The sequence below is a fragment of the Schistocerca piceifrons genome, chromosome 1, assembly GCF_021461385.2.
Source record: "Schistocerca piceifrons isolate TAMUIC-IGC-003096 chromosome 1, iqSchPice1.1, whole genome shotgun sequence".
In the NCBI taxonomy this organism is placed as follows: Eukaryota; Metazoa; Arthropoda; class Insecta; order Orthoptera; family Acrididae; genus Schistocerca; species Schistocerca piceifrons.
In genome coordinates, this window is record NC_060138.1 from 855,859,179 (window position 1) to 855,881,491 (window position 22,313).

The following is a 22,313-nucleotide window of genomic DNA, read 5'->3' on the forward strand; positions in this document are numbered from 1 at the left end:
AGTTCGTGGAGTGTTTCTAGTCTGGGGCTATCAGAGTGAATTGGTAAATTCATGGGATTGTGGGAGTCACAGATAGACAGTGCCAGAGTATCTTCCAGTTTGAGGAGGAGTTTGCCCTTGGATTAATGATGTGAGTGAGAATGGCAAGCTGGATTCTTGGCACTGAGGTCAGCCCCAATGATGAGTCTGTCATACAATGTCAATGCACAGATGTCCACTTCAAGAAGTGGCAGGTTAGGGCTCAAACACGCTGCAGCAAATGTGATACCTCCAAGGTGGGTAGAAACAGTGACTGCCATGGCCTCTGTATGTTCCAGTGGTTGGAGAGCCTTATGCTTGTGGATGAGGGTCTCATATAGAAACACTGCCATGCCCCCACACTGGCGATGGAGCTAGTCTGTGTAATAGCAGACCATGTTGCCCAGATGAAAATCGTCAGCTGGTTTGAGATTCGTTTCTGAAACAAGTAAAATATCCACATGGTGGTAATAGAGGAAGGTGTTCAGTTCCGTTTGTATCTGTTTAATGCCATTAGCATTAAAAATACACATGACAAGATCCTAAGCATAAGAAATAGTAACTGAATAAAGGTAGCATGAAAAAGATATATTACATGTAAAAGTTTTATTTTCAGATAGATGGTGTCATTTTATAACTGCTTTAGTAAATAAAACACAGAAAAGCATAAAGTGAATTACTATAAATATGGATGCAGGTATAGACTGTGACGTGGAAAGTGGCATCTAGTTTTGGCATGTACTGCAGACATATAGGCCAAGATCTTCAGGAAGTGTTACATTGTAGTCTTCTCTTGCAAGGGACCAGTAGCGCTCTCTCACCATATATGCTGCCATCTTTGGCTGACGTGCTCTTGTGAAAATTCCTTTCTTGTTTCCACCAACTCGTGTGTATGCTGCAATTATACAATGCTTACTTAAGTAGTATTCTTATTTGAATATGTAAATATCACATGTTCATAACCTATATCACTAACCAACTAAAACATCAAATAAATTCAATGCAAGCTGTCTATTTAATAGCTTCCAGAGGCAACAAAAAATTTTGTCTTAAATGTATCATACAATTATTGATCAAGTTAAAAAATTCAAGATGCTGTCATTATCTACTCATTAAGATGTGTAACCTTACATTAAAGATGTAACACAATAAGTGAAGTATTTAAGTTTTGTAACTGTGTGTTTTTCTTGAAGCAGCACAAGCTCATGCCATGCAAATTGGCTTTGCATTCAGTATTTGAGCGTGGGAGCTCTTAACTGCTTCTATTAAACTGTATGCATAATTTCAAACTTCTTCAAACCTTTTTTCAGTGATACCTCAATAAAATAATGAAAGGAAAAGTCTATCACTTAAAACATTTTTGTTGTTCATGTAGTAAAAATTTGGCTTCAGGTATGACATTAATTTCCTACTTATTTATTAGTAAGCCCATTCACAACACATTCTGCAGACAGCATCCACATCTACCACTGAATGTACATGCAAAATTATATCATTATACAAAACATATGAGGTTCAAGAGATATGACATCAAAAATAGGAAGATCTGTGAAAAATCAGCTTTTATTAAAACTGAGAGTAAATTATGCAGGTTATACTCATTCAGTGTTTGATAATGAGAGCATTTAGGAAATTCCAACAAACTTTAAATATGCTGCTTTATAATATGAATTCTCAGGTTTCCTTTACATTACAGATATACTGGTACAGATCCAAAGTACTGTGTCTGTGACCTGCTAAATGCGGAATCAGCCATACCACAAACAAGGCAGTAGAACATTAATAACCTGAAGCAGTTGGGGATGGGATGTTTTGGATAAATGATCATTTACAAAAACTGAGTGTTCCTAGAAATATGAAACATCAAAACACTGACTGAAACACTAAACTGTACACACACAGTTTGCATCACTTGTCTTACAAATAACACTCTCTCTCTCTCTCTCTCTCTCTCTCTCTCTAACTGAAACCACACACCACAGAGTGTGGTTTCATTTGCCTGAGACTGCAGTCATGTGTATGTCTTGCATGTGTGTGTGTGTGTGTGTGTGTGTGTGTGTGTGTTGTTTATTGTTGATGAAGACCTTAATGGCTGAAAGCTTTAATTGTGGGAATCCTTCTGTTGTGCCTACCTGCAACTCAACATCTCCATCATGTGGTGAGTACCAGCTTTCCTTTTCATAATATTGTTACATTCCATCCTGGATTTTCCATTGTTAGACTACATGACCTAGTTTGAAAAGGTCAACATGGACATAAAAGTAAACATGCAGTTTAGGAAAATAAGTCCAAAAGAGGTTTTTTCTTCAAAACTGAAATCCATTTCTTTCCTTCTAAATCTCAGAAACTTTGTAAAGTTAGCACTTGGAGAACATCAGATTTTCCTTTCTGTTTTAACAACTCTATCCAAAGTAATAAAAGTTTTCCTAAGGAGATAGTTCTTCTGTAGCTTGGTCATTGTTACTAGTCCCTTCTCCATTGCTGCAAGGGACCTGATAGTTGGTGACACTGGCAGTTATTTCATTATCTGTCAATATTTGATACCTGGGTCATGAATTTCATATATAAACTTTGTGTTCTGCCTTAGTCTTGAATATTTTCCTGATTGAACTCTTCAAACCCTGCAAATTATTTAGCCAGCCCAGCTTGTCTGGATACCATTCAGCTTTCTAATTGCTAACTTAATAGTAGATCCAGATGAGGAAATGGAAATGTTCTTGAAATCCACAAATCTCAAGACTGTTGCATACTCAGTTATGTTTGTGTTAGGTTACTGCACTTGAGCAATACTGCTGGATATCAGTGTAGTATGTGGATAGCTATTTATCTATGTATAATTTAAGTAGATGGAACATGGACTGGCCATAAATACTAGTTCATTCAACATGTAAGTACAAGTACAGTGTTTGTACTACAACTCTGCTGTAGTACAAACATCGTATTTGCACTTGCACTAATCTGGTGTAGCCTACATTATTGACATTAGCCTACTTTCAAAACTAATTTTTCAGCCTGTTTCAATGAAAGCACAGCTAACAAGTGCTAAATTATATAGATAACAATGAGGTGACAATACCCATACATGTTAAACACATTTCAATTTCATAAAATTAATTATTTATACTTGCCAAAATTAAACATTGGGCAGTTCCACTATTTTAGTATCAGAATTTTGTTCCCTTTTTCATGCCTGCAAGATTGTTGGTGGGTTATTCTGTTGGAGCTGATCAGTTGCCTATTTATGTTATGTTTTATACTTGTTGATACCAACAAACAATAGTAGTACTCAATACAAAAAGAACCCAGTGTAGCTGGTACACTCAGACAGACAGATCCCTTGACACTGAGACATTGTTTTGAGATCAGAAAAATATTTTCTTATCTTTGAGTACATAAATAATAAAGCTATACCTAATTTACATTCCCCTATGAAAATGCAAAGATAGAAAATACTAAAATTTAATTTTGGGGAAACATTTAAAATTATTATTATTATTATTATTATTATTATCATCATTGTTGTTTCTGTAGTCTTCTGGAAGATAACTTGGAAACATTTGTAATGTAAAGTATTAACACTTATAAATCACTGTGAATCTAAACTAATAATCTTTGAAAATAATTATTTTTGCAGTACTAGATTTGTATCTTTGATGCACTATTGATCTTTGTACTTTTTGACATTTAAGTAGCAGTATATATTTGGAGCAAAGTGATACATGTTGGTTGAATTTGTCCCACATATTTGTGCAGTTGTGAGTAACAATGATAGACTGAAGAAAAGTGGAATTATTATGTTTACAACACCATCAAATTTTATTAGTCATATTAATATCCAGTGCAGAAGTTGGACCAACATAGCCTACTGCAACCAATAGCAATGAGTAATACTTCAAAAAAACAGAGCCTACAAAATGAAGAAACCATAATGGACTTCAACAAAAGAGTTATTTCAGACTAACTACTTTTAATAATTACTATCCATTTGACTATGTGAACTCTGATTATTTCTCATTTATTCTTCAGCAGTTTAAAACATGGAGAAACCCAACCCAAACCACATCATTGTATAAATAGGTTTGAGGAGACATTTTTAAATTTTGGTGAAATTCAGTATCTGAAGAGTTGGAAAACATTGGAGTATCTGATGCAGTTACTAGGGTGTGGTTCAAAGAAATGTTATAACCTCTTATCTACATGATTAATTGCAGCTTTAGAGAAAACATGTATCCAACTGTTCTAAACATCACTGTTGTGAAACAACTACATAAAAAGTGAAGTAAGGAACATCACTAATTCCCTACCTTAGTAAGATATTCAAAATTATTATCCTGTCAAGCTTAGTGCCTTTGCTGGCCAGAGTGGCCGAGCGGTTCTAGGCGCAACAGTCTGGAACCTCACGAACGCTACGTTCACAGGTTCGAATCCTGCCTCGGGCATGGATGTGTGTGATGTCCTTAGGTTAGTTAGGTTTAAGTAGTTCTGAGTTCTAGGGGATTGATGACCTCAGGAGTTAGGTCCCATAGTGCTCAGAGCCATTTGAACCATTTAGTGCCTTTTTCAGAAAACACAAACTGCTTATAGGCTGTCAGCATGGCTTCAGAAAAGTAAGAAGTACAACCACTGCAGTTACACATTTATTCCATAGCGTATACTGTCTGTTTGGCCAGAGGACACCAATTGTTGGTATATTTTTAGATCTGACAAAAGCATTGAACAAGGTAAAACATCTCTTTAAAAAACTGATTTTATATTATGTGGGGAATACACCAATGCTTGTTGAATCATAAGCAATGCACCAAACTGACATACCAAGAAACAGTGTATTAGGGCTCAATCCTTGTTCCCTTTCGCTTGCTTATATATATTAACAACTTTGCATAACACATAAACTTCCACATTGTAAGCTATGCAGATGAATCGTAAATCAATGCTGTGGTAGAGGATATTAGAAGCTAGAGTCTTTCACTAATAGTAAGGTTACAGAATTAACAACATACTTCAACAATCAGGGTCTTCAGTAAAATGTAAACAAATCTCAATTACTGGCATTTAAAACTGGCAGTTTTCACCACACCAGCGTAAATTATGTATGTGACATCTTGGCAGCAGAAACTGACAGCTGTAAATTTCCGGTTGTGTACATTGGTACAAATATGTGATGGACGAACCACATTAATTTTGTATGTGAAAAAGTCAATGTAAGTTTACATCTCCATAGCTCATGAAGGTAGTTCCTAGTAAAACATTAGAAATAATTTATTGTGGAATAATTTACATCTTTCTCAACTATGGGATTGAATTGCAGAGCTGTATACCTGATGTCCACTTAAAAAGAATATTGCTATTATACAAAGAAGCAATAAGACATATATATGGGATAGCTCATAGAGAATACTGTTGTGTAGTGTTTGTGCAGCACCAGTACTTAACAAAATATTTTAATGCTTATTTAAATCAGTTAATTATTTTTACAAGTCAACCAAAGTTATCTAGTAGAGCAATGTACAAGCCACAACACTAGAAGAAAACATAACCACTTTCAGAAAAGGACCAAATTAAAAATGACAAAAAGAATCTTATATATCAATGGTTTGATTTGGCTTAACAAACTACCAAACTATCTAAGAACATGTAAGGTGTCTGACATAAATTTAACATAAATTTAAAATCTTTCTGGATAGAGAAATGTTTATATTTGTTTAAAAAATACTAAGACATGGGTTGTGATGTGAACTAGTATCATATAAATCATAAAGTAATAAAGATGTAAAATACATATAAGATCAACAGTTGTAGTATGCTACATATTTTACAAATGTAGTAATTCTCATAATATTACTTCCGGCATTTCCAAAAGGCAGCATTATGCTGGCTCCATGCAAAAAAATGTAAATAAATTAATAAATATATGACTATACAAAAAGACTATTACAGACATTCAAGATGATAATAAAATTCTGTAGGATGATAGACAGAAGTGTCTTTATCCACCATAAGGCTATCTACCTATATAGAAAATGGCAAAAAATAAATGGCCAGAATTTAGTGTGGAAATGTTTCAAAATCTTAACCTCACCAGGTAGGCCTACTTTGTTGCCATTTTTTTCTGAGCATATGAGGTCTGTTAGAAAAGTATCCTCAATTTGGCTGGGTAAAAAAAACTGGTTTACCTGGAGCATGGGACACATAATCACCCTCAAAGTAGTTCCCTTAGGCCCCACACACTTCTGCCAGTGGTGCTGCCATTCTTGGAGGCATGCCAAAAGAGACTCTTTCAGTTATTAGTTTAGATCAGCTGTCGTTGCTGCCATAATGTCCTCTCTTGTCTGAAATCACATCCCTTTCAATGGTCTCCTGAGTTTGGGGAACAGCCACAAGCCACAGGGGGGCATGTCAGGAGAGTAAGGAGGCTGCTGAAGCACAGGAATCTGGTATTTTGCCAAAAAAGTCTGAATCAGGTGCAAAGAAAGTGCCAGAGCATTGCCATGATGGAGACACCAATTCCTTGTTGACTGCAAGTCTTGGGGGGTGCATGGCATCATGTAGGTAACAGAGGACATCCCCAAAGCACTCTTTGATGCTTGTTTGACCCTGTGGTGCATACTCATGATGTACCACACTGCAGGATACAAAGAAAGCAGTCATCATCACTATGGCATTGTTGTGCACTTGGTGGGCCTTCTTTGGTGTTCTGAGATGACTATTATTTGATTTCCAGGCTGTTCCCATATACCCAGGTCTTGTCACCAGTGACTACAGTGTTCATGAAGTTGGCTGTCACTGTTTGTGGAGTCCAGCATGTCATGCGCGAATTCAACATGAAGTTGCTTTTACTCCAGTGTCAGTAGCTTCATCTTAAGTTTTGTTGACATTCTCTTCATGCACAAATGTTTGGTCACAATGGAATGTGTCAAAAAAGTTCTGATGTTCACCTTTTGCTATTTCTCTAATAATCACACAATAGTCCAACACCACCACAGTGTTTTCTTTGGCAATGACCTGGTCATTTCAGCATGTTGATGGCCAACCAGAGCACGACTTGCTCTCCACCAATGTGCAGCCATCTTTAAGCTGGTTGTACCATTCCATAATCTGTGTGATGCAATATCATTGTTACTGAAGGCTGTCGGAATCTTTCAAATGGTTTCCACTTGGCTATCACCCAGTTTCTCACATAATTTAATGCAGTAGAGCTGCTCCAGTCATTCCGTCTTTTCCCTTGCAGCAAAAAACTGACACGAGCACTACATACTACCTCACTCAACTGCTGATTGCCAGCAACTGATGCTATCAACAGCTGGGAAAAAATTCACAGATGAGTGTGAGGGTTCAAGGTCAGCTCATGTAAATACGCTAGATTCAAATCCATCAGGTGTTTGCAAAAAAAGAAATAAGGTCGGTTACTTTTCTAACAAACATTCTGCACCTTTGTGAAGTTGATATAAAGACATGTATCACTCCATCCACAAGTTAAAAACTTTTGTAAGAAAAGAACTAATTGTTCTGTCTCACATTAGGCCACTTTAGTAACTATGAATACTACTAGTGAAGTGAAATCTTTGAGTGACCATTTCATTATTGTATAGCATTAAAATAAATGTGTTAAGTGTGTAATGTTATACAGACGTTCAAGGACTTGTTAAAATACTTAAAACTACAAGAAATCAAAAGGGAGAAAGTGAAGAAGTACAGTACTGACTTTTTCCCCCAAATAAGGTACAACATTGGGATTAATATCACTGGTACTGGCATGCAGCCATTGTGACACCAATATGCAAATATAGATTTCACTTTGTTTATAACAATAAATTAGCAACTCTACTTATTAAAAACAATGAAATTATGTAAGTGAGAGAGTGTGGAGAAGCAACAGAAATCTTAATATAAATACACAGATATTGTTTTGTGATGTTTTGTGGTAACATACACAAGGATAAATTGTAACCAGTTAATTAGCAAAAAGAAACATAGAAATGATCTTTTCCTAATTTGTGATTTTGATAAGCTAATAAATGTGTACACAAGTTAGCAGGCAAAGTTTAAAGAAATCATTTTTAAGATATATATAAAGAGAAAAATGTTAATTAAGAGATCAGCAGTCGAGAAGACAAAGATCAAATGCATGAGAGAGGCAGAAAAGATTTAGTTAGTTATTAGATATTTTAGAAGAATGAAAAACTAACAAGGACTAAGTAATATATCAGCTACGAATTTTCTAATTCAAATTCTGTACCTAAATATGCATGGATGCTTCAGCATATTCTTAATATTGCTGTTAATTACTTACTTTGAGCAGTCTTGAAATCAGCGAAATTCCATATCATCTCTCCAACAAAATATCCTGTTTCTCTGAGTCTGTCAAAAGCCTTGAAGAACTCAGAAAACATAACTTCTTGGTATTCTTCTGACCATATGTAATCAGGTAACTGCATTAAAGAAAAACTGAAATTATTGTTTGAAGAATGTTACAAATTAGTTTTATATTGTAAAAACAGTTTCATATGTCTGTTTACTTTGTTCTTCCATTATCTCCATGTGTTCACCAAGTGTTCATGAAAACTGAAAATGCTATGGAACAAGTATCAAATGGCCTTATATGATTGCATTGTCATTAATTGTGTTTCAGCTACACGCCTTCGAAGAAAATTTGGTAAATGGTTCATTGTGCCCCACATGTGGAGTACAATGAACCACTTTAAACAGGTTCATTGAAAGAACATATTTAGCATAAAAAGTAAGTGTAAATGTACTTTAAACATAATGTTTACATATATTCCATGTGTGAATCATATAATTAAATTTTTAGGCACACAGTCATGTAAATTATTTTGGAATTACCGAGCATCAATGAACTTGAAGCTGATTCCAGATTTTAAATATGATTTTTGTCTCTTTCTCACACCATCAGTAGCAGGTCATGGAAGCATGTAAAGTATGTTGCTAGCTGGAACAAAAGCTTCATCCTTTACCTGAGGGAAATAAAACTTCCCTCCCATTTTTTCACTTTTTCTCAAAAATGACACCTGATAGTCCCCTGCGTCATCCTTTGGTTTCAAAATCTTCCCCACATAGTAAACCGGTGTTTTGTTTTCCAGTTCAAGTTTGGTGAAAATGAAACCATCTGTTTCTGGTAATTTGTCCAAGTCTTCAAAGTTGTACTCAGATTCACCAGACACATCCACATTGGCATCGCTCTCTTCATAATGCGCCTCACTAATGTAGTCATCTGATTCCTGCTCATAAAGCTTCTGGTTGACCTTTTTACTGGGATGTTTTGTGGATTGCAACAAATCTTTCTCCAGTGTATCAGCTGCAATTTAACTTCGTCCTCTCTCACGTTTATTGCTCTTCTTTCTGTTCTCTGCTTTTGGATATCCTTGAATTATTTCAGGAGAAACTCCAATAGGAAAAGCTGTTTGGGTGTTAAGCACTGCAGATGGTCCTGCTTGCTGCAGATCTTGTGACTGGCTGACATCGACTGAGGCTTTTCCTGCAGATTGTGCATCCTTGATATGATGGAGAGAATTAACATCTGAAGTTGTTCTGTTTGCCTCCACGACACTTTCTATTACTTCACTGACCATAAAGTCTTCGTCAGTGAAGATGTCTTCATCAAATGGAAACATTCCACATTTCTTGAAAGCTGAACGTATGTTAGTGGGTGTCATTGATCTGTCTTGAGCAATTTTGAGTAATAAGTTTCCTTGAATGAAGAGATCACTCCTACACGTAGAGGCTGCAGTTTGTTTGAGGTATGTGGGCGTATAGTTAGCATAACCACCCCATTGGCTTTTGCTACATCTGTTACCTCAATTGACAGATGGCTTTCATGATTGTCTAAAATTGGAAGCACAGGACTGTCTTTGCTACTAGTGAATTTGTGGATGAAATGTTTCATGACATCCAAAAAAAGTTCGCCTTTCATCCAGCTAGTCTTTGTTGCTAATCCCAGGGTGCCTGTTGGTGCATTACCAGTCCTTATCATATGTTGTTTAAAATGTACTCGAGGAAATATCATTGCTGGGGGCAGGAAAGTACCACCTGCGCTCATTATGCAACAGGTGGTCACTAAGACACCACATTCTCCACTAGTAGTTTCAGAAATCTGTTTACTTCCATTTTGTGCCACTACCTTTGGAAGTCTATCTGGTACAGTTGAGGTACTGGTTTCATCCAGATTGAAAACCCTTGTACCATCAGCGAAAGTAGGGTATCTCTGGTAAAGGTCTTTCAAGTTTTTGAAGAAATTCAAAACAGTATACTATTTATTTTATTTTGATCCAACATCAACTGATTATAAAAAAAGGTTTTTTTTTGTTCCAGTCTTCTGGATAAGTCAGAGCCTTACTTACTAGGGTTACATATTATTGGCTGGCACTTTTATCTACACAACTTTTTCTAAATTTAGTTGAGAGAACAGAGTTACATATATGGACTATACATAAAAAAAATTGTTATTGCCATACTTAGATTAAGGAATCTACAGTTTGTAACACAGTATTCATATCTGACATTCAAATATTTACAGTTTGTGACACAGTCTAAGACCTGAGATTACATATATTTTTAGATAGATGGTCTTCCATCATACGAGTGTACTAAATCTAGAAACTCATCTATTGAATATACAGGATTGTTTAGGAGCCATAATTTTAATTTCATTTTTAGTTTTGTAATGGGCAATTTGGAGATATTAGGATGGAAGCAATTCAGTAGTTTTATGCCTGCATAGTGAGGGCTTTTCTCATAAAGTGTTGTTCTATGAGAGATGATGTGGAGTCTCTCTCTACCTCTAGTGTTGTGATCGTGTATTTCTTTATTAAGTGTTTTGTTACTGTTTACTTCCATAATGATTATCTTCAGCACATACAGGTTATGAACAGCTAGTATTTTAAATTCTTTAAACAAATTTGTGCAGGACTCCCTGGCACATTTCTTTCCCATAATTCTAAGTACCTACTTTTGTAAGGTAAGTACACTTTTCATATTACCTTTACTGCTGGATCCCCATACCTCTATCCCATAACTTAGATGGGATTCAAATAGTGCAAAATATATTTGCCTCAGAGTGGTGATGTTGCAAAAAGGTGTCAGTTTTCCTAGGACATATATGGTAGTACATAGCTTTTTGCAAATGTCATTCACATGATCAGGCCAGTTTAACTCTGCATCTAGTGTCAAGGCAAGAAATTTGGTCGAATATTGTTTTTTAATGTATTCGTCACCCATTAAGATTTGGTTTTCATGAGTTTTTTGCCTCCCAAGATCAAATTCAATATAGGCAGATTTATTTGTGTTTAATTTTGGTTTGTTTCCATTAAAATACTGCAGAATTAAGCCTGCTACAGTATTGGATTCCACTTCGAGCTGTGAATAGCTTGGATTGCTGGATATTAACATGGTATCATCTGCATATAAGATAGCTCTTGCACGGTTTGTTATGGATTGAATATCATTTACATAGATAATAAAAAGAAGTGGTCCTAATATTGACCCCTGTGGGATACCAATATTTATGTCAGTGGTGTTTGGTTTGTATGTTCCCCCTGTAGTGCTAATAGATGCAAACTGCTTCCTATTTGTCAGGTAGGACCTCATCGGATTATGGGCTGTGCCTCGAATGCCATAGTTCCACAGTTTGTCCAGCAATATGGTCGTATCAACACAGTCAAATGCTTTTTGTAAGTCCAGAAAGATGCCACATGCATGTTCTTTATTATCTATTGCTTGAGTGACACTTTCAATTAAGTTGGATGCTGCTGTAATGGTGGATGACCCCTTGACAAACCCATACTGCCCCTTAGAAATCACTTTTTTGCATACCAGGAAGTTCCAGATTCTTATGTATATTACTTTCTCAAAGATTTTGGATATTATTGGAAGAACAGAAATGGGTCAAAAGTTTTCTACTATATTCCTGTTTCCTTTTTTGAAAATAGGCACAAATCGGGCAATTTTCAACCCATCTGGAAATAGACCAGCTTCCATATGAGAATTGATAACTGTTGATAAAGGTGATGCAATTTTATGTATACATTTCTTAAGAGTGTCCAGACTAAGACCATCATATCCTGCTGCATGGGAATTCTTTAAGCTACTCACTATTTTAATTATTTCTTCTTTACTTGTTGGCATCAAAATATACTTCCTGACACTGGTGTTCCTCTGAATTTGTATTTATGATTTTTAAGCTGATTGTTTATGCTGGAGCCAACAGAAGCAAAGTAATTGTTAAACAGATCTGCTATCTTATTCTGATCAGTTTCTATTGTGCCGTTTATCAGCAAGTGATTTTCAGTTGTATGGTTCCCAGATTTACCTATTTCTCAATTTACTAGTGACCATGATGTTTTGGAGATATTATTTGAGTTCTGAATGACACTTTCAAAATGTTTCTGTTTTTCTGAAATTAGGAGGTTTCTGATACTTTTTGAACTCTTCTTTTAATTTTTTATTGCTCAAGTCATTTAACATAGGGTACTCATACCATCTTAGTTTTTCTCTAGCCTCAGTGACAGAACTTGATATCCAGTTTCGGATTACAGCATGTGACTGAATTCTCTTTTTTATTAATGGGCAGGCTTGGTTAAGAATGTAGAATAGTTCACTTGAGTATACTAATTAAAGGATGTTGCTCTGGATAAGCTGCAGCCATCTGGGGTTCAGATACTTAAAATGGGATTTCGTTTCATGAACCCATAGAACCAGTCTACACCAGCCATTCCCTCTGTTGAGTCCTCAGGACATTTCAGACCATTTTTCAAAGCCAGCTCACTTGCTAAGCATCTGAATGTTTTAGAGTCAACACCAAAGTATATCTTCAAAGAATGCAACCAATACTCCACTAATTCTTTCTCCTGCTCCACAGAAAATACCTCACAATTGTCATAGTTTGGTGTCAATCTTTTACTGGAACCACATTTAATGTTTTGAACACATCGTCGAAGAGTAGGATAAGGTATTGAATGATATTTAGCTGCTTGGCGAACTGCCATGCCCTTATTAAGAACATACTGTACAGCTTCTTGCATAACATCGTGGTCAGTTTTACCTCTGTCCATCTTCCTGAGGTACGAATGAACTATCTTCAAACCTGATAATATAAAACAGGACTGCTGAATGTCTGTAATTTAAAAGTCTTAAATACCTTCACATATGTTTTTACCCATGATAAGGAAATAAAGTACAGAGTGCTTGCATTGGACAATTAAAAGATTCCTGGGGCACAATGGACCACCCTGAGGCACAATGGACCACGGCTCATTGTGCCCCAGGAGAGCTCGGTTCAATGTGCCCCAACAGTACATATTTCAAACAAAGCTCATATGGGGTTATGTATGAACATTGTTAATATTTGAAAATCTATATCATTAAAATACAGTATTGATATTGTTACAATGACTTACTTTCTCTAAAATTTGGTGACAAAGGATTGAACAAAATTCAATCTATCTATGTCTCCAAAAATTACTTCACTGTCCCGAAACTAACATATCACCAGTACAACACTAATGGTGGGAACTAGATCCTGCAGGAAACAAATGGCAGTCGGTAGAGCAGTATTGACAACATATGCACAGAGGAAAAAAATAGTTTACCACCCTATACTGAAATTGTGCTACCTGATTCATTGTGCCCCACTCTCCCCTACCCTACAAGCAGCAGTTAAAATACTGATTGGAATGGAAGAAACACTACAGATTTTAGTAGATTCATTTACTATTCTAATTTTAGTGAAATTTTTTATCACTGGTTCATGCTGGTGCTAACTTCATGATTTTTACAACAAAAATTAGAAACAAATAAAAAATGTAAGGGACAGACTACACTTGTCAGGTCAAATGTATCAAAGAGATGAGGTTATGGCAGGTCTGACAAAAATGATAAATTTTAATGTTTTGATATTAAAATAAACAGTCATGGGCTACTTAATATAAAGGGAAGTAATAAAATGCATGGGAAGAAATACATATAAATTTCAAACTATAAAACGAAAAGTTGAACATTTCTATGGAGTTCTAAACCCCTATGTTAATTCTACTCTCAAATACAGCAACAATGCTCATAATCATCATATGTTTTAAGTTTAAAAATCCCCAACAGAGACATTTGTCTTAATCAAGCTCTGCATACCCAGTGCAGCTCAGAAACATTTGGTTCATATTTCAGGTAATAAATGTTCATATACCATGTTTGACTTTCCATAGCCTTTTCACATCTAACTGTCTGAACTCATACATAATGATTCATTTCCATCAGGTTACCATCCATGGCAAGCCTGTTGCTGAATGCAGATATCTGATTTTAACACTAGTCCCTTATTCTCTCATTAAATTAACCATTTTTGTCATTCTCAAAAAGTTATCTGACATGCTAGAATAAATTCATAAAGAGAGCATGGCCAGGAAAGCTGAATGGTTCCATAGCACATGAAATGTCAATTCAGTTAGTTACTAATACTACCAACTATTTCTGCTGTAATTCTCATTATGCAGACTGCTATTTTATATATGCCATTCACAGCACAAGCAGATTAGGAGTGCCAAAAACAAAAAGATGACACGAACATTAATTTTATTTGGCTTTATTTCTAAATTAGAAACAGAATTTTCAAACTGTAATAGAGAACAATGTGTTAAACATGTCTGCTTTGCAACCCTTGTTTTCCCTTTAGACAATTTTTACTTAGCTCATCATTAGTTTCTCTTCATTATACCATCACACACTATCTTACTTCTATACTTGAGCAGTGGAAAATCTGTAATGGAATAACAACAGCATGAATTAAAATTCACCACTTAGCGGCAGCCCTGAGAGGAAAATGTGCATATTTAGCAGTAGACTGTTGAACAATCCACTGCTAAATGTCCATATCTGCCAACCAACACCTCCACAGATGACAACCCAGTATTCATTGCACTCAGAGGACCCAAGACATGTAGTCAGTATTTGACAGCTACAGTAGACTATTCAGTGGTCTACTGTGAATATGCCTGTCTGCTGCCCAAGACTCTTCTATGTGTGGAATAGTAATCTATCCTAATCCATACAGTTATTACTTCTATATTTGCTACATAGCCAGTTGTCAAACAAATACTAACAAAGAGACAGAGGGGCTTGCCAGTACTTACCTCAGCTCAGTACAGCCGATAGATACACAAAACAGAACAGAAAATTTACATTCCTAGCTTTCGGAACTTTGTTCCTTCGACAGGAAGGAGAGGGGGAAAAACGGGGAAGGAGGGAAAGTGGATTCAGTTACTCACAACCCAGGTTATGAAGCAACAGGGGAAAGGTAAACAGGGGCCGGGGGGGAGGGGGGGTAGCAAAGATGGAGGCATGGGTGTCAGAGGGAAGCCAAAGGTATTCTGCTGTAAGTACTGTGCCAGCTTCAAACCAAAGAGGATGCAAACAGAAGTAAAGAGGTGTATAGTATAAAGATAAACACAACTATGTAGGATGAAAAGATGTGTGAATGGCTAAAGAGGAAAGGGAAAAAGGAGAAGACTGAAGAGTAAATGGGAGTGAGGTTGGTTAACGTAGGTTCAGTCCAGGTGGATGGCGGGATGAAAGGATGTGTTAGAGTGCGAGGTCCCTCATAAGGCCTCAGAATGGCTTCCATAGGCCTACTCACTCCACCTGAGCCACATACCCCTACTTTCTACCTATTACCCAATATCCACAAAGAGAACCATCCTGGTTGTCCCATTGTGGCAGGCTTCAAAGCCCCAACAGAACGTATCTCAGCTCTGGTAGACCAACACCCCCAACCTATCACCGGCAGACTCCAATCCTACATCAAAGACACAAACCACTTCCTAGAACACCTCACATCCATTCCCACTCCCCTTCCACCTGAAACCTTTCTTGTCACCATAGATGCTACATCCCTCTACACAAACATCCCACACACCCAGGGTCTCCCTACCCTTGAACAATACCTCTCCCAATGCCCACCTGATGATCTTCCAAAAACCTCATTCCTTATCACTTACCAACTTCATCCTCACCCATAATTACTTCACTTTTGAAGGCCAGACCTACAAACAAATCAGGGGAACAGCCATGGGAACCAGGATGGCTCCATCCTATGCCAACCTCTTCATGGGCCACATGGAAGAGGCTTTCCTGAAGACCCAACAGCTGCTTCCCCTGGCCTGAAATAGCCTAGATATTCATGGCAAACGTATCTGCTCCAGTGACAAATCCCTCAACAATTACACCAATAACCTGACCAGTGTTTTCCTCTCCCACAACTATCCTGAAGACCTTGTCCACAACCAGATCTCCCAAGCAATACATTCCTCCCCATCCCCTCCTCCTCCTCACCTATTCCTACTTACGTTTCTTGAGTATAATGTGAGTCTGTAGACCTCTGTATAGGACTAAATTTCTATAATTTCACTCTCATACCCATTATGCAAAACATGTTTCTTGATATGTCTTGGAACATATGTGTAAGTATATTCCACTGAAAACTGTGTTTCTGTGATGATCTCACTGTGATCAAAGAAATCCATGCAGTTCTTTAAAATTCCTACCTCCAGACCACACAGAAACATCGCCCTTGTCACCCAGTATTATCCTGGCCTCGAATACATCAACAAATTACTCCACCAGCAATATGACTTTTTCAAGTCAAGCCCTGAAATGAGATCATCCCTTGACAATATTCTCCCCGCACCACCCAGAGTTGCCTTTTGTTGCCCCCCTAACCTCCGTAACATCCTTGTCAAACCCTACAATATTTCCAGACCACCTTCTCTACCCAGTGGTTCCTACCCCTGTAACTGACCCTGCTACAAAACCTGCCCCATGCATCCCCCGACAACCGCTTACTCCAGTCCCGCTACTGGTAAAACATACACAATTCAAGGCAGGGCCATATGTGAAACAACACATGTCATTTATCAGCTGACATGCCTGCACTACACAGCCTTTTACATTGGTATGATGACAACTAAACTGGCTGAGTGCATGAACGGGCACAGATGAACTGTCCGCCTAGGAGATGTCCAGTTCCCAGTAGCAGAGCATGCCCTCCAGCATAATTCTAGGGACCTAGGAATCTACTACTCCATACATGCCATTTGGCTTCTCCCATTCAACACCAGTCCCTTGGAACTGTGAAGATGCGAACTTGCACTCCAACACATCCTTTCATCCTGCCATCCCTCTGTACTGAACCTACGTTAACCAACCTCACTCCCAGTTACTCTTCAGTCTTGTCCTATTTCCCTTTCCTCTTTAGCCATTCACACATCTTTTCATCCTACATAGTTGTGTTTATCTTTATACTATATACATCTTTACTTCTGTATGCATCCTCTTTGGTTTACTCTTTTTACAGTATAATACCTTTGGCTTCCCTCTGACACCCATGCCTCCATCTTTGCTACCCCCCCCCCCCCCTTCAATTTACCTTTCCCCTGTTGCTTCATAACTTGGGTTGTGAGTAACTGAATCACTTTCCCTTCTTCGCCGTTTTTCCCCTCTCTCCTCCCTGACAAAGGAACAAAGTTCTGAAAGCTAGGAACATAAATTTTCTATTCTGTTTTGTGTATCTATTGGCTGTACTGAGCTGAGGTAAGTACTGGCCAGCCCCTCTATCTCTTTGTTAGTATTTGTTTCACATCTTTATATGAGATTTTCCATTAATCATATAGCCAGTTGTCTCATTTTGGAGGAATTCAAAACCTTCATACCTGCATTTTCATTTACGCTGCTATTTTCAAAGCCCCAGTACATAGTATTATGTAGAGGGTTCATAGCACATCAGTATCACTTTATCCCCTCCTCCTCCCCACCTATTCCTACTTACGTTTCTTGAGTATAATGTGAGTCTGTAGACCTCTGTATAGGACTAAATTTCTATAATTTCACTCTCATACCCAATATGCAAAACATGTTTCTTGATATGTCTTGGAACATATGTGTAAGTATATTCCACTGAAAACTGTGTTTCTGTGATATTCTCACTGTGATCAAAGAAATCCATGCAGTTCTTTAAAATTTCTCTATATCTCCTCTTAATTCAATGAAGTAAAGGAACCATGCTGATGAACATTATTCAAGAATAAGATTTTCCTTTACATCATGATACTTAGAAATCTCACAGAGTCAAAAATTACTAAGTTTCTCAGTTTATTTGGGTACAAGCTGATAAAGTATTTCACATGAGGGAATAGGTTTCAAAAAACAAGTTCTTTCAAATAGTCCATTGCACATTGGAAACCCACAACATTTATTCAGTCTTCAACAGCTAATACCTTTAGAGCAAAATGAAATGTAGGAAACATCCTTGTGTACTGACGGAATTTAAAGTCTCCTCACAACTCTCAGTGAAAGTCACAATAACCATGTGGGCACTCCATACAGGAGACAGTGCAATATGATTGGCTGAGAACAGACTCTAGCAATGCAAAGCTATACTGAAATGGTACCAGTCATACCAGCAGACAGTGAAGAATACAGAAGGAAATGATTGTAAGTCTTTGAAATACAGCGTCACAGGAGAAACTTGATAATCATATAGATTGATCAATTAAGGGATGAAGATATCCTGCAATGAGTCAATGAAAAATATATACCTAATAAATAAAATGACAAATCAAAAAGAGAGAATGGTTGAGATAATTATTACAATGTAAGCCATTATTGAAAACTGTGATTGAAGAAATAATAGTAGAAAGAGAGTGTTGAGATATAGTAGATCCAAGTAAGGAACTGAAGGTAATAATGCCATGCAGGTTTTAATGTCATGTGCAGTTTAATGACTAATATGGAAATATTCCAATAGTGGCTGCAATAATAACAAGTTGAAGAGCCTCCATTACATGCTTTTAGCATCTTTGCAGCAACAGTAACCTCAGTGTCAGTTGGACAGCTGTCAGAATGAGGCTGTGTGCTAAAAGTTTGCCTTCCATTGATCCTGAATATTTTCCATGCATTAAAGGAGGTATGTACAAATTTCTAACATCATTTCCATTTACTGTTTTGATAAAAAATGTGATTAAAGTACACTCTTTTGTGTAGTAAACATAAAAATAGATTTTAAAATATTTAAATATTTTTCAGTACATATGTTAAAAACTTTAATAAGACACCTGCAGGCAATAATGCCATTTCTGTGTTTTTCTCATCTAAGTGACAAAATACAGATAAGTCCTTTAAAAACATTCATGCAGAGTGGACTACAAGAATCTATGGAAGGCCACTGAAACAGTGATATCTGGAATTATTGTTGCGGAAGCTTCAAGGACATTTGACATCCCATGAAGAACTCTTCAAGACTGTGTGAATAAGCATGAAGGGAAGACTCCAGCTAGAATACTTGGCTGAAATCCAAAGCAACAATCCTCAATAGAGGGTTGTTTAATACTGATTGATCAGCGGCCTCAACATTGGGTCTTGCAAATTCTGGCGAGAAAATCTCAATCAAAACACACTCCAACTCCTGTAATGAGGATCTGTACCATGGCCACTTCTACAACAAAAGGAGCAAGAAGAATTGGATTTCAGTGCACACAGTGTAAAACATTGTATCATGAAACATGTGATGGTGGGTCTGTAAAAGAATTAGGGCTGTGTACATTGTGAGAAGATGGTAGTGCTGAACTCGAATGTGACTGAATTAGATGTTCAATGTGTGCCAAAATTCTGTATTGTTTCCATAATTGTTGAATGTGTCACTTCCATTATTCGTTGCAATATGCATGTTTTCATTTTTGACTAATGTTTAGTACGTTGGGTGTTACAAATGTGAGAGAACTTCAAAGTGTTATTCCTATTTTCAATACTCCTTACAAACACTAGTTTTCCCTTTCCTAGATAAAAATAACATTTAAAAAACACTAAATATAGGCCAATTATTTTTAAAGCATTTTATTTATAAGGGATGTGTCAAGACTTCATAGTTATGGCAAATTCTCAAGTGAACTATTCTACATTCTTAATCAAGCCTGCCCATTAATAAAAAAGAGAATTCAGTCACATGCTGTAACCAGAAACTAGATAACAAGTTCAGTCACTGAGGCTAGAGAAAAACTAAGATGGTATGAGTATGCTGTGTTAAATGACTTGAGCAATAAAAAATTAAAAGACGAGTTCAAAAAGTATCAGAAATACTATGTAGACCTCCTAGTTCCAGAAAAACAGAAACATTTTGAAAGTGTCATTCATAACTCAAATAATATCTCCAAAACATCATGGCCACTAGTAAATAGAGAAATAGGTAAATCTGGGAACCATACAACTGAAAATCACTTGCTGATAAATGGCACAATAGAAACCGATCAGAATAAGATAGCAGATCTATTTAACAATTACTTTGCTTCTGTTGGCTCCAGCATAAACAATCAGTTTAAAAATCATAAATACAAATTCAGAGGAACACCAGTGTCAGGAAGTATATTTTTGATGCCAACAAGTAAAGAAGAAATAATTAAAATAGTGAGTAGCTTAAAGAATTCCCATGCAGCAGGATATGATGGTCTTAGTCTGGACACACTTAAGAAATGTATACATAAAATTGCATCACCTTTATCAACAGTTATCAACTCTCATATGGAAGATGCTCTATTTCCAGATGAGTTGAAAATTGCTCGAGTTGTGCATATTTTTAAAAAAGGAAACAGGAATCTAGTAGAAAACCTTTGACCCATTTCTGTTCTTCCAATAATATCCAAAATCTTTGAGAAAGTAATATACATAAGAATCTGGAACTTCCAGGTATGTAAAAAAGTGATTTCTATGGGGCAGTATGGGTTTATCAAGGGGCCGTCCACCATTACAGCAGCATCCAACTTAATCGAAGGTGTCGCTCAAGCAATAGATAATAAAGAACATGCATGTGGCATCTTTCTGGACTTACAAAAAGCATTTGACTGTGTTGATACGACCATATTGCTGGACAAAATGTGGAACTATGGCATTCGAGGCACAGCCCATAATTTGATGAGGTCCTACTTGACAAATAGGAAGCAGTTTGTATCTATTAGCACTACAGAGGGAGTATACAAGTCAAACACCACTGACATAAATTTTGGTATTCCACAGGGCTCAATATTAGGACCACTTCTTTTTATTATTTAGTTAATGATATTCAATCCATAACAAACCGTGCAAGAGCTATCTTATATGCAGATGATACCACGTTAATATGCTGCAATCCAAGCTATTTGCAGCTCGAAGTGGAATCCAATAGTGCAGCAGGCTTAATTCTGCAGTATTTCAATAAAAACAAACTAAAACTAAACACAGATAAATCTGTCTCTATTGAATTTGATCTCGGGAGGCAAAAAACTCATGAAAACCAAATCTTAATGGGTGACGAATTCATTAAAAAACAATATTCAACCAAATTTCTTGGCCTGACACTTGATACGGAGTTAAACTGGTCTGATCATGTGAATGATATTTGCAAAAAGTTATGTACTACCATATATGTCCTAAGAAAACTGACACCTTATTGTAACATAACCACTCTGAGGCAAATATATTTTGCACTATTTGAATCCCATCCAAGCTATGGGATAGAGGTAAGGGGATCCAGCAGTAAAGATAATATGAAAAGTGTACTTATCTTACAAAAGAAGGCACTTAGAATTATTGGAAAGAAATGTGCCAGGGAGTCCTGCACAAATTTGTTTAAAGAATTTATAATACTAACTGTTCATAACTTGTATGTGCTGAAGATAATCATTATAGCAGTAAACAGTAACAAAACACTTAATAAAGAAATACATGATCACAACATTAGAGGTAGAGAGAGACCCCACATCATCTCTCATAGAACAACACTTTATGAGAGAAGCCCTCACTATGCAGGCATAAAACTACTGAATTGCTTCCATCCTAATATCTCCAAATTGCCCATTACAAAACTAAAAATGAAATTAAAATTATGGCTCCTAAACAATCCTGTATATTCAATAGATGAGTTTCTAGATTTAGTACACTCGTATGATGGAAGACCATCTATCTAAAAATATATGTAATCTCAGATCTTAGACTGTGTCACAAACTGTAAATATTTGAATGTCAGATATGAATACTGTGTTACAAACTGTAGATTCCTTAACCTAAGTATGGCAATAAATATCTTTTTTATGTATAGGCCATATATGTAACTCTGTTCTCTCAACTAAATTTAAAAGAAGTTGTGTAGATAAAAGTGCCAGCCAATAATATGTAACCCTAGTAAGTAAGGCTCTGAATTATCCAGAAGACTGGAACAAAGAAAACCTTTTTTTGTATTCAGTTGATGTAGGATCAAAATAAATAAATAAGGC

At 36.6% G+C, this 22,313-nt stretch overlaps 1 protein-coding gene across 1 annotated transcript in view; it reads right to left on the minus strand.

Annotated features, from left to right (window-relative positions):
• Nucleotides 1-647: 647 nt before the first annotated feature.
• The window catches only part of LOC124792217 (beta-glucuronidase-like), a 153,582-nt gene continuing 131,916 nt past the window's right edge, over nucleotides 648-22,313 (minus strand). The window contains exons 12-13 of the mRNA XM_047257922.1: nucleotides 8,309-8,447; nucleotides 648-913 (exon numbers count right to left, since the gene is read on the minus strand). Of these exons, the coding sequence (XP_047113878.1) occupies nucleotides 744-913; nucleotides 8,309-8,447 (309 nt within the window). The 3' untranslated portion in view covers nucleotides 648-743. The remainder of the gene's footprint in view (nucleotides 914-8,308; nucleotides 8,448-22,313) is intronic.